The 17,697-nt window shown below is 41.3% G+C and overlaps 1 protein-coding gene across 7 annotated transcripts in view; it reads left to right on the top strand.

The window, feature by feature from the left end:
• Window positions 1–17,697, top strand: part of KIAA2012 (KIAA2012 ortholog) — a 126,737-nt gene that overhangs the window by 90,998 nt on the left and 18,042 nt on the right. For 6 of the 7 annotated variants that reach the window (XR_015143836.1, XR_015143831.1, XM_086345832.1 and 3 more), the window contains one exon: window positions 17,259–17,349. Coding sequence is in view for 5 of the 7 variants with exons in the window: in XM_086345832.1 (XP_086201958.1) it covers window positions 17,259–17,349 (91 nt within the window). In the remaining 2 variants the exon portion in view is untranslated. Of the gene's footprint in view, window positions 1–10,404; window positions 10,605–17,258; window positions 17,350–17,697 lie in introns of those variants that run through there. The other variant, XM_086345844.1, reaches the window with a different exon arrangement.

Below are 17,697 nucleotides of genomic sequence, written 5' to 3'. Positions count from 1 at the left end.
GGAAAACTGAGGCACAGCGAAGTTAAGGAATATGTCCTTGCTCACAGAACTGGGCAGAGGCAAGGCTGCAGACTCCATCTGTAGAGATCCATTCTCCTGGTTGTTAACAGTTACCAAAGGGAACGTTTGCAGACCCTGGAGTGCTGGCAGGTAGAAGGGGAGAAAGCAGAAAGGTCAAGGGGAAACGGAGAAGAAATGCTTCACACACACCCAGGAGAAATCGAAATGAAGAGAATCTTCAGGCAGGTTTTCCAAGAAAAAAAAAACGTGTGGCAAATCGGAGAGAGGGTAGAGAGGACAGAAGGGCCCAGCAGCGGCTGTCTCTGCCTCCCAGCGGGTGGCGGCTTCTCTGGTCCCCGCCCCGCCGCCCACCGGCGGCTCCCGGACCCTGCAGCGCGGCCAGCACCAGGCCTTCCCCACCTGTCGTTCCTGACCTCCTTGCAGCGAGGCTGGGACTGCAGGCTCGGCTACCCTCTGAGGGTCTGTGCTCCGGGCCTCCTGTGTCGGTTTTTCTTCTCCCAGCGGTGGTGTGTGATGCCTTTCCCTGCCAGGACCTCCTGTGGATCCCAGGCCTGGGTGAACACCCTCAGAGCCAGACAGTCTCAAAATCTGCCCAACAGGCCGACTCAGACTCTAGGAAGAAGGTGGGATGCAGGCAAATGGGCAACACCCTGAAGTGCCAGCCAAACAGTATAAACTTTGCCATTTATACTTTATCTTTTGGCTAGCTTTCGGGACATCGTCACTTGGGTAGAGAAAAGGGAAGGAGTGTTTGACACTTACTCTGAAGCAGATCACTTTACAAGGTGCTTTTTTTTTTTTCTTTTGGTACTTTTATCTCATTTTATCCTCACCATAACCATATAAGATAAGGTGCTTTATCCCTGTTTCCCAGAGGAGACAAATGAGGCTGAGAGATTAGGTAACTAACCCATGGTCACACAGCCCTAAGTGAAGGAGCTGAGCCATGAACCCAGGTTTCTATACTCCAAGCCCCTGGCTCTTAAAAGCAGGAAAAGCCATCCATGTGTTTCTGATTAGGAAATAATTACAAGGTCGGAGAAACACCACAAAATTATGGCACCATTTTTTTTTTTAAGCCAGCATGAAACTTGGAGATTATTTAGAATCTCTACTGTAGGTAAAGGAACTTGAGGTCTAAAAGCCAAGAGAATCATGCAAAACCGTGGCTAATAATGAAAACCGAGGTAACCCGAGTCTGCCTCAACTCAGTGTTCCTAGGTGTTTCATTTAGTTTAGATCAATTTACTTTGGTTTTGAAGGCGTTTCCTCAGGAGCAGTTCCCAACACCAGGAATAAACAGCTCCGAAAGGAACAAGAATAATGACTACCTAATCTATGCCAAGAAGTGAAGCAGCCACTGATGCAAAGTTTCTCTTAAAGCTGGGGATAAAATAGGGAGACCAGAAGGACGTGCCCAGGAGGGGAGGCACTGCTCCTGCACCAGCATCCATAGCCTGAAGGTGCTTCCCACTGCAAAGGGCCGCCTCGCAATGTGGGTCTCAGCTCCTCACTTCCAGAACTGCTCTGCCTTGGTCTGCAGTCTCCGTACACTGCCAGGCTCTGCTGTCTGGAGCCCTGGCACTGGGTTCAGCGTAGTCTGCTAGCTCTTAGCAGCCTAGATGACCTACACACGGTATCACTCCTTTATTTTTCCTTCTGGAAAGGATTTCAAAGTTCTCCTCTATAGTGGGAAGTGATGCATCCTTAAGACCGTTTCTGGCTCACTCCACGCAGCCCAGGATGGAAACCCCCCAGAATCCCAGAATACAGCTGTTGCCCCTTGATCCTGAAAATCCTCTTCACCTCCCAGGAAGTAAAGCTTATTTCTAACTTGACACCCAAATTCATCAAAACCAAAAAGAAGTTGAAACTAGAGACAAGAACAGCATAAGAAAGAAAATCTATAGACCAGTCTCACTCGTATATGTGTATCCAAACGTACCACAACTGAATTCAGTTTACCCCAGGAACTAAAAATGGTCTAACACTCAAAAACCTGTGTCCGTACTTAGGATCATCTCAGTAGATGCAAAAGGAAAAATCAATTTATAAAATTCACCCATTCATGACTTAAAATGATCAAACTAGGAATGAAAGAGGAATACCTGATTTTGTTAAAGAGTAGTTTACATCACACTTGAATGGTAGAACTTCTGAAGCAGCCTCATTAGAGGCAAGACTAGGATAAGGACCCTCTATCACTGCTTCTCTTTCACCATCGTTCCAGTACAGTAGAGAAAGCAAAATAAACGAAACAGAAGAGGACACAAAGGAGGAAATGACCCTGCCATTATTCTCAGACAATAGTACTACTTAGGTAAAAAATTGGAGAAGGCAATGGCACCCCACTCCAGTACTCTTGCCTGGAAAATCCCATGGACGGAGGAGTCTGGTAGGCTGCAGTCCATGGGGTCACTAAGAGTCGGACACGACTGAGCGACTTCACTTTCACTTTTCACTTTCATGCATTGGAGAAGGAAATGGCAACCCACTCCAGTGTTCTTGCCTGGAGAATCCCAGGAACGGGGGAGCCTGGTGGGCTGCCGTCTATGGGGTCGCACAGAATCGGACATGACTGAAGCCACTTAGCAGCAGGTAGAAAATCTGAAGGCATCTAAAGACAAGCTATTAAAAGACAAACAAAATTCAGCAAGATTACTAAACATAGTCATTCAGTCTTAAGTTGTGTCTGACTCCTTGTGGCCCCATAGCCTGCAGCACACCAAGCCTCCCTGCCCTTCAATATCTCTCTGAGTTTGCTCAAACTTATGTCCACTGAGTCGATGATGCCATCCAATCATCTCATCCTCTGTCACCCCCTTCTCCTCCTGCTCTCAATCTTTCCCTGAGTATAGATCAATATACAAAAATCGATTGTGGAAAAAATTAGTGTTTGCAAAATAAAGTACAATTTATAATGCAAATTTAAAATAATTCTTATTATAGAAAACCTCAAACATGCACAAAGATGGATGGGACAGTGAGTCTCATGTAGCCATCTCCTGGCCAATACTGTTCACCCATATTCCCAATCCCTTCTTCCCTTCCATAGTATCTGAAACCAGTTCCAGGCTCATACCATTTTACTCATATATACGTGAGTACATATCTCTAAAAGACAAGAAAAGACTCTTTTGACATAACCATACTACCACTGTTGTATCTACAAATTAGAACTATTCTTTAATATAATTGGATATCCAATCCATTTTTTCAACATCCTAATTGTCTCAAAATTATCATAATTGTTTTTTATTTTGTTTGTGGTTGGTTAATATGACTTTTTTTGGTTGACATATGGCTTTATAGGTTTTCCTCATTTATTTTTTTCCCTCCCTCATTTAGTTTATTTTTAGGAAATTGCATCACTTGCCCTGTAGAGTTTCCCACAATCTAGATTTTGCTGATTGTATTCTCATGGTATAGTTTTCCATGTTTCTCTGTCTTCTGTATTTTCTTTAAATTAGTACTTAGCTCTAGAGACTTGATCAGAGGCAAGTTTGGTTTTTCCATTTGACAAGACGACTGTACGGAGGGGGGCATTGTGTTCTTGTTCTCGCCTTGGGAGGCATGGTGTTTACTGGCCTCTTCATGATGCTAGCAGCTGTGGAGCCATTAATTCATTAGAGGTTATGAAGTGGTAATATAGAAATCCTATCATACTCACTTCATTTATTACTTGGGAAACTCCTACCAGAATTTTTTTCCTTCTACTGTTTAGTTGTCTAATGGTGTTGCTTAGAAGGCAGGATAAATGTAATTTTAAGACATATATAGTATTTATGTATTTTATATTAATATACATATATAATAAAGTGGTCATGTATGGATGTGAGAGTTGGACTGTGAAGAAGGCTGAGCGCCGAAGAATTGATGCTTTTGAACTGTGGTGTTGGAGAAGACTCTTGAGAGTCCCTTGGACTGCAAGGAGATCCAACCAGTCCATTCTGAAGGAGATCAGCCCTGGGATTTCTTTGGAAGGAATGATGCTAAAGCTGAAACTCCAGTACTTTGGCCACCTCATGCGAAGAGTTGACTGATTGGAAAAGACTCTGATGCTGGGAGGGATTGGGGGCAGGAGGAGAAGGGGACAACAGAGGATGAGATGGTTGGATGGCATCACTGACTCGATGGACATGAGTCTCAGTGAACTCCGGGAGTTGGTGATGGACAGGGAGGCCTGGCGTGCTGTGATTCATGGGGTCGCAAAGAGTTGGACACGACTGAGCAACTGATCTGATCTGATAATAATTATTATAATATAAAATATTGTATATATCCTATGTAAATAGAATACACATATATATCCTAGCAATAAATCAATAAATCTAAAAAAAGTATTAGACTTTCATGAAGAAATTATAAATTTTATTAAATTAACTAAAAATAGGTCTGAATAAACATAACATTCTATATAATGCTACATATAATATTCATAGATTTGAAGGTGACAGTTCTCCCTAAATGTATCTATTAATTCAATGAAACTCCATTTTTAAAAATCCCCAATAGGGTTTTTGGTGGAAGTTGATCCCAAAATTCATAAAGAATGGCCAAAAATAGCCAATACAATTTTGAAGAAAAGCAAAGAGGAAGAGTTTGCCCAGTCAAATATCAAAAATTACTTTAAGGTTGATGATGTTGACTTAGGGAGAGACAGAGTAAAGAATCTAGAAATAAATGCACCCATATATAGAAATGATATGTGGAAAAGTATTATAAAACAGTGGGGAAAGCACAAACTATTATTCACTATATAATTTTGAGATAACTGATTATCCAATTTTTAATCCTTACTTCACAAAGTATCAGATATATTCAGGATCTAAGTGTGAAAAGCAAAATTCTTAAGCCTTTAGAAGAAAATATATAAGAATATCTTTATGAATTCAAGAAGGGAAAATTTTCTTACACATGATCCAAAATACAAACCAAAAAGAAAATTATTGACAAACCCAATTATATTAGAATTAAAGTTTTTGACATGTTATAGTTAAAAAAGCAAACATAGAAGACAATATCTTTAGTGCATTTAGCCAACAAAGTATTAGTACCCCAAATGCACCAAAAACTGCTACTAATAAAGAATGAAAAAGACAATGAACCCAAATTAAAAATGGGTTGTTGTGGTTTTTTAGTTTATTGTTTTTTTAAGGGGGGGGAACCTAAATAAATAACCATTTATTTATTAGTCAAACTTGCTAATCATGAAAATTCAAATTAAAACAAAGAGATATCATTTCATATAAATCAGATGAGCAAAAAAATTTTAAGTCTCTAAACATTATTAATAAAGGTATGGAGTTTTAGAAACTCAGAGCAATTTGGAAATACCCAATAATACCCAATAAATTGAATGGATGGACAGAGGATGAGATGGTTGGATGGCATCACCAACTCGATGGACATGAGTTCGAGCAAGCTCCAGGAGTTGGGTGATGGACAGGGAAGCCTGGTGTGCTTCAGTCCATGGGGTCACAAAGAGTCGGACACAACTGAGAGACTGAACTGAACTGAATAAATTGAAGATGCATGTACTCTGCAACCCAACAAGTCCATTCCTAGATATACCTTAGAGAAACTCACATATAAACAGTTACTCAAGAGGGTACCTTGCAGCATTGTTTGTAATCACACACACAAAAAACAAAAACCTGGAAATAAAACAGCCATCAACAGCAAAATGGATAAATAAATTGTGGTAGGTTTATACAATGGAATGGGCTTCTTTGTGGCTCGGACAGTAAAGAATCTGCCTGCAATGCAGGAGACTGAGCTTCTATCCCTGGGTCAGAAAGATCCCCTGGGAATGGCAACCCACACCAGTATTCTTGCCTGGAAAATTCCATGGACAGAGGAGCCTGGGGTCACAGAGTTGGACACAACTGAGCAAGTAACACCGTACAATGGAATGGGGCTTCGAAGGTGACGCTAATGATAAAGAACCCACCTACCAATGCAGGAGGCATAAGAGACACTGGTTCAATCCCCTGGGTTGGGAAAATCCCCTGGAGAAGAACATGGCAACCACTCCAGTAATCTTGCCTGGAGAATCCCATGGACAGAGGAGCCTGGTGGGCTAGAGTCTACAAGGTCACACAGAATCAGACACAACTGAAGTGACTTAGCATGCACGTATACAATGGAATAAGGTACAGCAGCTTAAAATGAATGAATGGAAACTGTGCGCATTAACAGGGATTAATCTCAAAAACATGGACTTCTCAGGTAGCTCAGAAGTAAAGAATCCACCTGCCAGGCAGAAGACACGGCTTCAATCACTGGGTTGGGAAGATCCCCTGGAGGAGGGCACGGCAACCACTCCAGTATTCTTGCCTGGGAAATCCCATGGACAGAGGAGCCTGGCAGGCTACAGTCCATAGGATCATAAAACAGTAGAACATGACTGAGTGACTAAACAACAAGAACAATCTCAAAGACAAAATGATAAGCAAAATAAAGCATGTTGCATAAGTGATACAATACTATTGATACGAAGTTTTAGTATGTAAAATAACATCATCTGTTGTTTACAGGTGTCGCATTCTTTGCGACACCATGAATCGCAGCACGCCAGGCCTCCCTGTCCATCACCAACTCCCAGAGTTCACTCAGACTCACGTCCATCGAGTCAGTGATGCCATCCAGCCATCTCATCCTCTGTCGTCTCCTTCTCTTCCTGCCCCCAATCCCTCCCAGCATCAGGGTCTTTTCCAATGAGTCAACTCTTTGCATGAGGTGGCCAAAGTACTGGAGTTTCAGCTTCAGCATCATTCCTTCCAAAGAACACCCAGGACTGATCTCCTGTAGGATGGACTGGTTGGATCTCCTTGCAGTCCAAGGGACTCTCAAGAGTCTTCTTCAACACCACAGTTCAAAAGCATCAATTCTTCAGCACTCAGCTTTCTTCACGGTCCAACTCTCACATCCATACATGATCACTGGAAAAACCATAGCCTTGACTAGACGGACCTTTGTTGGCAAAGTAACGTCTCTGCTTTTGAATATACTATCTAGGTTGGTCATGGAGAAGGCAATGGCACCCCACTCCAGTACTCTTGCCTGGAAAATCCCATGGATGGAGAAGCCTGGTAGGCTGCAGTCCATGGGGTCACTAAGAGTCGGACACGACTGAGCGACTTCACTTTCACTTTTCACTTTCATGCACTGGAGAAGGAAATGGCAACCAACTCCAGTGTTCTTGCCTGGAGAATCCCAGGGACAGAGGAGCCTGGTGGGCTGCCATCGTCTACGGGGTCGCACAGAGTCAGACATGACTGAAGTGACTTAGCAGCAGCAGCAGCAGGTTGGTCATAACTTTCCTTCTAAGGAGTGTCTTTTAATTTCATGGCTGCAATCACCATCTGCAGTGATTTTGGAGCCCAGAAAAATAAAGTCTGACACTGTTTTCACTGTTTCCCCATCTATTTCCCATGAAGTGATGGGACCAGATGCCATGATCTTCATTTTCTGAATGTTGAGCTTTAAGCCAACTTTTTCACTCTCCTCTTTCACTTTGATGAAGAGGCTTTTTAGTTCCTCTTCACTTTCTGCCATAAGGGTGGTGTCATCTGCATATCTGAGGTTATTGATATTTCTCCTGGCAATCTTGATTCCAGCTTGTGCTTCTTCCAGCCCAGCGTTTCTCATGATGTACTCTGCATATAAGTTAAATAAGCAGGGTGACAATATACAAAATACACAGCCTTGACGAACTCCTTTTCCTATTTGGAACCAGTCTGTTGTTTCATGTCCAGTTCTAACTGTTGCTTCCTGACCTGCATATAGGTTTCTCAAGAGACAAGTCATGTGGTCTGGTATTCCCATCTCTTCAAGAATTGTCCACAGTTTATTGTGATCCACACAGTCAAAGGCTTTGGTATAGTCAGTAAAGCAGAAATAGATGTTTTTCTGGAACTCCCTTGCTTTTTTGATGATCCAGTGGATGTTGGCAATCTCTGGTTCCTCTGCCTTTTCTAAAACCAGCTTGAACATCAGGAAGTTCACAGTTCACGTATTGCTGAAACCTGGCTTGGAGAATTTTGAGCATTACTTTACTAGCGTGTGAGATGAGTACAATTCTCTGGTAGTTTGAGCATTCTTTGGCATTGCCTTTCTTTGGGATTAGAATGAAAACTGACCTTTTCCAGTCCTGTGGCCACTGCTGAGTTTTCCAAATGTGCTGGCATATTGAGTGCAGCACTTTAACAGCATCATCTTTCAGGATTTGAAATAGCTCAACTGGAATTCCATCACCTCCACTAGCTTTGTTTATAGTGATGCTTTCTAAGGCCCACTTGACTTCACATTCCAGGATGTCTGGCTCTAGGTCAGTGATCACATCATTGTGATTATCTGGGCTGTGAGGATCTTTTTTGTACAGTTCTTCTGTGTATTCTTGCCATCTCTTCTTAATATCTTCTGCTTCTGTTAGGTCCATACCATTTCTGTCCTTTATCAAGCCCATCTTTGCATGAAATGTTCCCTGGGTATCTCTAATTTTCTTGAAGAGATCTCTAGTCTTTCCAATTCTGTTGTTTTCCTCTATTTCTTTGTATTGATAGCTGAAGAAGGCTTTCTTATCTCTCCTTGCTATTATTTGGAACTCTGCATTCAGATGCTGATATCTTTCCTTTTCTCCTTTGCTTTTCACTTCTCTTCTTTTCACAGCTATTTGTAAGGCCTCCTCAGACAGCCATTTTGCTTTTTTGCATTTCTTTTCTTTGGGGATGGTCTTGATCCCTGTCTCCTATACAAAGTCATGAACCTCCGTCCACAGTTCATCAGGCACTCTGTCTATCAGATCTAGTCCCTTAAATCTATTTCTCACTTCCACTGTGTAGTCATGAGGGATTTGATTTAGGTCATACCTGAATGGTCTAGTGGTTTTCCCTACTTTCTTCAATTTAAGTCTGAATTTGGCAATAAGGTGTTCATGATCTGAGCCACAGTCAGCTCCTGGTCTTGTTTTTGCTGACTGTATAGAGCTTCTCCATCTTTGGCTGCAAAGAATATAATCAGTCTGATTTCGGTGTTGACCATCTGGTGATGTCCATGTGTAGAGTCTTCTCTTGTGTTGTTGGAAGAGGGTGTTTGCAATGACCAGTGCGTTCTCTTGGCAAAACTCTTTTAGCCTTTGCCCTACTTCATTCCATACTCCAAGGCCAAATTTGCATGTTACTCCGGGTGTTTATTGACTTCTTGATTTTGCATTCCAGTCCCCAATGGCGACCCACTCTAGTACTTTTGCTTGGAAAATCCCATGGACAGAGGAGCCTGGTATGCTGCAGTCCATGGGGTCGCTGAGTCGGACACGACTGAGCGACTTCACTTTCACTTTTCACTTTCATGCACTGGAGAAGGAAATGGCAACCCACTCCAGTGTTCTTGCCTGGAGAATCCCAGGGATGGGGGAGCCTGGTAGGCTGCCCTCTATGGGGTTGCACAGAGTTGGACACGGCTGAAGCAACTTAGCAGCAGCAGCAACCCCTATAATGAAAAGGACATCTTTTTTGGGTGTTAGTTCTAAAAGGCCTTGTAGGTCTTCATAAAACCGTTCAACATCAGCTTCTTCAGCATTACTGGTCGGGGCATAGACTTGGATTACCGTGATATTGAATGGTTTGCCTTGGAAACAAACAGATATCATTCTGTTGTTTTTGAGATTGCATCCAAGTACTGCATTTCAGACTCTTTTGTTGACCATGATGGCTACTCCATTTCTTCTAAGGGATTCCTGCCCACAGTAGTAGATATAATGGTCATCTGAGTTAAATTCACCCATTCCAGTCCATTTTAGTTCGCTGATCCCTAGAATGTCGACATTCACTCTTGCCATCTCTTGTTTGACCACTTCCAATTTGCCTTGATTCATGGACCTAACATTCCAGGTTCCTATGCAATATTGCTCTTTACAGCATTGGACCTTGCTTCCATCACCAGTCACATCCACAACTGGGTATTGTTTTTGCTTTGGCTCCTTCCCTTCATTCTTTCTGGAGTTATTTCTCCACTGATCTCCAGTAGCATATTGGGCACTTACCAACCTGGGGAGTTCCCCTTTCAGTATCCTATCATTTTGCCTTTTCATACTGTTCATGGGGTTCTCAAGGCAAGAATACTGAAGTGGTTTGCCATTCCCTTCTCCAGTGGACCACATTCTGTCAGACCTCTCCACCATGACCCGTCCGTCTTGGGTGGCCCCACATGGCATGGCTTAATTTCATTGAGTTAGACAAGGCTGTGGTCCATGTGATCAGATTGACTAGTTTTATGTGATTATGGTTTCAGTGTGCCTGCCCTCTGATGCCCTCTTGCAACACATACCGTCTTACTTGGGTTTCTCTTACCTTGAGAGATACATGGGGTATCTCTTCACAGCTGCTCCAGCAAAGCGCAGCCACTGCTCCTTACCTTGGATGAGTCGCCCCTCCTGACCTTGAACGTGGAGTAGCTCCTCTCAGCCCTCCTGCACCCTCGCAGCCGCCGCTCCTTGGATGTGGGGTAGCCCTCTCGGCTGCCGCCCCTGACCTCAGATGTGGGGTAGCTCCTCTCGGCCACTCCTGCACCATCACAGCCTGGTAACTCTACTGGTTGTTAAAATCTGAAAGTACTGTTAGTGTGTGCAATCAGTGTATCCAACTCTTTGCCACCCCATGGACTGGGGCCCGCCAGGCTCCTCTATCCAAGGGATTCTCTAGGCAGGAATACTGGAGTGGGTTGCCATTTCCTCCTCCAGGGGATCTTCCCAACCCAGGGATCGAACCCACATCTCCTATGACTTCTGCATTGGCAGGCAGACTCTTTACCACTGAGCCACCTGGGAGAGACCTGTGTAGGAGAGGAAAAACTTTTCTTCTACTCTCTTTGAGGCCCCAGCTGGGCCTGAAAATTAAAATGACAAAGACAGACTAAGAGAAAAGCACACAAATTTATTTGATATAAGCTTTATGTCACATGGGAGGTTTTATAAAGAAATAAGGACCAGAAGAAGTGGTTAAGCCTGAGCATTTTTTTAAGTAGGTTTGATGAAGAGTGGAGAGTTGTGGGAAAATGTGATAGGAGAAAGGGATATATACAAAGGGTAATCAAGTCGAGGAAGGAGAGCAAGGCTTGTTTGTCTGCTTTCCTCTCAGAGTCCCTCTGTCTTCAGAGATAAGGGTGCTCCCTTCCTCCAGGTATTGAGTTGGCCAAAAAGTTCTTTTGAGTTTTTCCATAACATCTTACAGAAAAACACAAACAAACTTTTTGGCCAACCCAATAGAACCTACTTCTTACATGAGTAGCAGGTCTGATAATTTGCACTCCCCTTTCTCAGATTCCTTCCACTTAAAGTAGTCAATATGCCAAGGTGCAGTGTTTAGGGGGTAGCATATTCTGAAGTCAGTCAGTTGATAAATACCAAATTTAAGGGCTTCCATGGTGGTTCAGTGGTAAAGAATCCGCCTATATTGCAGGAGATGGGAGTTCAATCCCTGGGTCGGGAAGACCCCCTGGAGAAGGAAATGGTGACCGACTCCAGTATTCCTGCCAGGATAATCCCACGGACAGTGGAGCCTGGCGGGCTGTAGTCTATGGGGTCACAAAGAGTTGGACATGACTTAGTGACTCCCCTCTGGGGAGAGAGTGAGGGAAATAGGATTTTATGTGATACAATAAAGCCTTAGATGATATCTGAATTGTTTTATCTCTTCAGAAAAAATGTGCATCGAATATGGCAAAATGTTAAGATTTCACAAAGGTAGGTGGTAAGTACATGGGTAATCATTATACAGTAGTTTTTCTATGCTCTGCTGTTTTAGCTTTTTTAAAAACAGTTAAAAGAGATGGGCATACCAGACCACCTGACCTGCCTCTTGAGAAACCTATATGCAGGTCAGGAAGCAACAGTTAGAACTGGACATGGAACAACAGACTGGTTCCAAATAGGAAAAGGAGTACGTCAAGGCTGTATATTGCCACCCTGCTTATATGCAGAGTACATCATGAGAAATGCTGGGCTGGAAGAAGCACAAGCTGGAATCAAGATTGCCAGGAGAAATATCAATAACCTCAGATATGCAGATGACACCACCCTTATGCCAGAAAGTGAAGAGGAACTAAAAAGCCTCTTCATCAAATTGAAAGAGGAGAGTGAAAAAGTTGGCTTAAAGCTCAACATTCAGAAAATGAAGATCATGGCATCTGGTCCCATCACTTCATGGGAAATAGATGGGGAAACAGTGGAAACAGTGTCAGACTTTATTTTTCTGGGCTCCAAAATCACTGCAGATGGTGATTGCAGCCATGAAATTAAAAGACGCTTGCTCCTTGGAAGGAAAGTTATGACCAACCTAGATAGCATATTCAAAAGCAGAGATATTACTTTGCCAACAAAGGTCTGTCTAGTCAAGGCTATGGTTTTTCCAGTGGTCATGTATGGATGTAAGAGTTGGACTGTGAAGAAAGCTGAGTGCTGAAGAATTGATGCTTTGGAACCGTGGTGTTGGAGAAAACTCTTGAGAGTTCCTTGGACTGCAAGGAGATCCAACCAGTCCATCCTACAGGAGATCAGTCCTGGGTGTTCTTTGGAAGGAATGATGCTGAAGCTGAAACTCCAGTACTTTGGCCACCTCATGCGAAGAGTTGACTCATTGGAAAAAACTCTGATGCTGGGAGGGACTGGGGGCAGAAGGAGAAGGGGACGACAGAGGATGAGATGGCTGGATGGCATCACCGACTCGATGGACGTGAGTTTGAGTGAACTCCAGGAGTTGGTGATGGACAGGGAGGCCTGGTGTGCTGCAATTCATGGGGTCGCAGAGTCGGACACAACTGAGCGACTGAACTGAACTGAAAATTGTAGGCTATTAGTCAAATACTGACTTGGTTTATTCCAATACTTCCTAAATATAAGGTTGTTTTACTAGAGAAACAACAAAACACTCTTCTATGGTCCACTTCCCAGCGACAGGATATCAATTCTAATCAAAACCGTGAAATCACACTAGTTGTAAACCCTCAGCTTTTGGTCAATACAAACGCGCCCTCTGCTGGTCATATAGTGCTTTGTCCCAAATTTCAAAACAGTTGTGAAGAGCAGTGAAATCCGTTCCATCAGACAGATTTTATTAAGCCCGCAAATTAGGGAAAGAAACCTTCACAGAATTCCTCTTAATCACAAAAATACTTAAATCAGTTCCAACTCTCTATTAATATTTACATGTTATCCAAGACAAAATAAATTCCGGGTACCAAGCCAATCAACCTTTCCAGTTTCCTCAGCAACCTCATACACTGACAATTTTGTCCACACTCCAAAGTCTGGAGGTTGATGTATGAGACCGTAGATGCCATCCTTAACATTTGGGAATAGCAGAAAGGAACCCAAGTTCCTCTGCATGGCAGTGCAGACACCACTGAACACTGAAAAATGAGTAAATTATTACTAGTATTAAGGGAATAATGCTGGTGGGATAACAGGTACATTTTTTCTTTTCAAATCTTTTTTTGAAGTTACCAGTTCAGTTGCTCAGTTGTGTCTGACTCTTTGCAGCCCCATGGACTGCAGCACACCAAGCTTCCCTGTCCATCACCAACTAAAGCTTCAGTGATGCCATCCAACCATCTCATCCTCTTTTGTCCCCTTCTCCCCCTGCCTTCAATCTTTCCCAGCATCAGCGTCTTTTCCAATGAGTCAGTTCTTCATATCAGGTAGCCAAACTATTGGAGTTTCAGCTTCAGCATCAGTCCTTCCAGTGAATATTCAGGACTGATTTCCTTTAGGATGGACTGGTTGGATCTCCTTGCAGTCCAAGGGACTCTCAAGAGTCTTCTCCAACACCACAGTTCAAAAGCATCAATTCTTCAGCGCTCAGCTTTCTTTATGGTCAAACTCTCACATCCATACATGACTACTGAAGAAACCATTGCTTTGACTACATGGACCTTTGTTGGCAAAGTAATAACGTCTCTGCTTTTTAATATGCTGTCTGTTGATCATAGCTTTTCTTCCAAGGAGCAAGCAACTTCTAATTTAATGGATGCAGTCATCATCTGCAGTGATTTTGGAGCCCAAAACAATACAGTCTCTCACTGTTTCCATTGTTTCCCCATCTATTTGCCATGAAGTGATGGGACCGGATGCCATGATCTTAGTTTTCTGAATGTTGAGTTTTAAACCAACTTTTTCACTCTCCTTTTTCACTTTCATCAAAGGGCTCTTTGAAGTTATGATATCTTTAAATAAACAAAATTGAGGAAAAATCAATTAATTCATGCAAGAATCTACTGCTCAAAGAGAGAAGGGATTGAATATTAGAGTCTTTGTTTCAAAAAGTTTTTTTTTTTAACTTTTTAAATTATTTCATTTTTCTTTTGTTTTACTTTGTGCTAGTATCCATCTTCCTGACTAAAATTTAAGCTTCCTGAGACCAGGGTATGTATCCATCCTACTCACCACTATATTCCCAGCACCTAATATAATGACCATCATGTAGCAGGTATTTAATAAACATGGGATAAATGAAGGAATGAATGACGATTTCTTTGGCATGTAAATTGGTACAAATTTTCTGGGAAGCAATTCAGCAATAGACATTTTACCCTTAAGACTGTACATTCTTCAATCGTAATAGATGTGGACAAAGAATTAAGTCCTTTGGTAAACAGAAACATTCCTTATAAGCATATGCTATATAAAGTACATTTTAGTTACAAAAATTCAAAACAACTTGAATTTTAATAGCTACATGTTTGGTTAAGTCAGTTAAGGTATCCATATGATGAAATGCCATGCTGGTATTAAAATCATTTTTAGGATATTTAATGATATAGGAGAGTCTAATAACATAAAAGTTGATTTGAATTATATGTATTATTTCATTAACTTATTAAAATATGAGTATATATTTACTATATATGCATGAAAGTATATACACCAAAATATTTGCTGTAGTTGTATGTAAGTACAACTACATACATAAAACCTTGACCATGAGTCAGGGTTTTTTGGGTTTTGGGGGTTTTGTTGTTGTAGTGGTGGGTTAATTTTTTTGGGGGGTCTTGTTTTTAGCAGGTGCCAGCACTGTTTTAAACACTTTATTTGTATTAATATATCTTCAGTTCAGTTCAGTTCAGTTGCTCAGTCGTGTCCAACTCTGCGACCCCATGAACCACAGCACGCCAGGCCTCCCTATCCATCACCAACTCCCGGAGTTCACCCAAACTCACGTCCATCGAGTCAGTGATGCCATCCAGCCATCTCATCCTCTGTCGTCCCCTTCTCCTCCTGCCCCCAATCCCTCCCAGCATCAGAGTCTTTTCCAATGAGTCAACTCTTTGCATGAGGTGGCCATATAACTTAACTTTGTTAAGCTTTTTAAACAGCCTTATAATAAATTATACCTATTTAAATTGTACAATTAGATAAATTATCTTTAAGTGTTAAATATTGCTATTTTTCTATAAAGATTTTAATGCAATCAACTTCACTTTTCCTTAGATTTTAATTATGTATAATTATTTAGTAGAATATAAAATTATTCTACCATCAATTTTCTTCTATAGAAACATTAAATATTGCTATGATTTGAAGGGGCAGCTTCTAGTTTTCTGGAGATATAATTGACATATAACATTGTAATTAGTTTAAGAGGTACCACACTATGATGTGATATATATTGCAAAATGGTTACCACAGTTAACATCAGTCAGCACACACAGTTACTTTTTTTTCTTGTGATGAGAACTCAAGATCTACTAGGTAAGTTCTAATACATATCTATACTCGTGAAACTCACCACAATCAAGACAAAACATTTCATCTTTTCCAAACGATTCTTCTGCCTCCGGTCTCTAACACCAGTCTCTCTCATTTCCAAACCAATCTGCTTTCTGTCACTATAGACTGGTTTTCACTTTCTAGAATTTACTAAATGGAAGCATACCATACATACCGTTCTTTGGTTGCTTTTACTCCACATAATTCTTTTGAGATTCATCCATATTGTTGAGTGTATCAAAACTTCCTTTCTATTTGCTACTGAGCAGTCTTGCATTGTATGTGTATACTAGCATTTTATCCATTCACCTGTTGATGGGTATGTCGGTTGTCGCAAGTTTTTGACTATTGCAAATAAAGTTGCTATGACCATTTGTGTATAAGTACTTATGTGGACATATGCTTTCATCCTTTTTGAGTAAAATACCTAGAAGTATAATGGCTGGATGATATGGTATATTTAATATTTAATTTTTCAGGAAACGGTCAGTTTTCCTAAGTGGTTGTACCATTTTATATTTTAACCAACAGTGAATGAACATTCCAGTTCCTCTGGATCTTTGTTAATTCTCAGTATAGTCAGGCTTTTTAGTCATTCTAATAATTACGTGTTGATGGGGAGGGTTCTTATTTATACTTGTGTTTTCCTATTTTCTTCAATGAAATATATCTTTCATAATTAAAAATTGTTTAAAGTAACTAAAATAAAAAGTATCCTAGTCTAATATGAAGTCAGTCTGGAGACTCTTCTCATTCTAAAAACTACCCAGTACGGTCTTCAGAGAACCCAGCAATAGCTGTGTAGCCTGCATAAACCTTCCTCAAAATATAACAGTTTTTTCATCAATTTTCTTTTCAAGGTTATAACCACGCTGGGGTTTTAAGAAAAAATTTAAACACACATAAACCCCGTTAACATATTATTTCCTCTTTCTGTTTTCTCTTCCAGCTCTTATTCATCTACACACATATTTTATAGAGCTTTAATACACAATTCTATAGTTTACTATTTTTTACTTGTCGTTATATCGTATTTTCCATACTACTGATTTATCTTTTCAACCATAATTTTAAATGTCAAAATAATGCATTGCAAATTTCCCATTGTTTGGCTGTTTCTAATTTTTTATTATTGATCATGTAATGAACAACTTTGTACAAAAAGCTTGTTTCTTCTTTTAAATTTTTTCCTTATGATAATACCCAGGAGTGAGATTCCTGATCAAAGACAAGAACGTTTTTCTAGATCTTGATATGTACTGTCACATCGCTTTCCCAATGGGGCTTACTGATTTTAATATCACTTGCCATGTGTCAGCTCTAGTTTCTGCAGCATTTGCGAATTTCCTAGGTATAACATACCCTATTGTTCTAATTGGCATGCTGTTGACTGCTCACCAGGTAGATGTATTCTCGTGTCTGGGATCACAGCCTGCTGTCCTTTGCTGATTCAGGATGCTTTTTGTCTTCGCAGACCCAGTGCGGAGGAATATGACCCTTGACCCTCTTTGTGCTTCCCTGGCCAAGCACATGCAGACCCCTGAGGCAGATACTGTCCAAAAGGCGTAAGTATTCAAAGCCGTCCTAACATGGACTTCTCAACTTTTGTTTTTCTTTGCTTTTAATGAACTTCATTTCTGTTTTTTTCTAAGCCACGTGAAGACTCTCAGCTAACCAACCACAGGCTCTGGCAACCAGAATCAAATTACTGGCTAAGAAACAAAGATTTGGGGGAAGGATTATATTGTGATGTGTTTCCCACTTTTAAACCTGTTCTTTGGCTGGGTGGGTGAGAAGCAAAGTTGAACTCTGAACCATGTGGAAGCCACTTTCTCCGTTTTTCCACAGCGGAGCTCTGCGGCCGTGCCCAGAAAGTAGAGGTCTGTCAACTCAACCTTGGTTTCTCCTCTTAG

This window comes from Bos grunniens, chromosome 2 (genome assembly GCF_055505025.1).
Source record: "Bos grunniens cultivar Pamir isolate PY7600 chromosome 2, Bosgru_T2T1.0, whole genome shotgun sequence".
Lineage (NCBI taxonomy): Eukaryota > Metazoa > Chordata > Mammalia > Artiodactyla > Bovidae > Bos > Bos grunniens.
The sequence above is the reverse complement of the archived record's forward strand: the minus strand, read 5'-3'. Positions and strand labels throughout refer to the sequence as shown.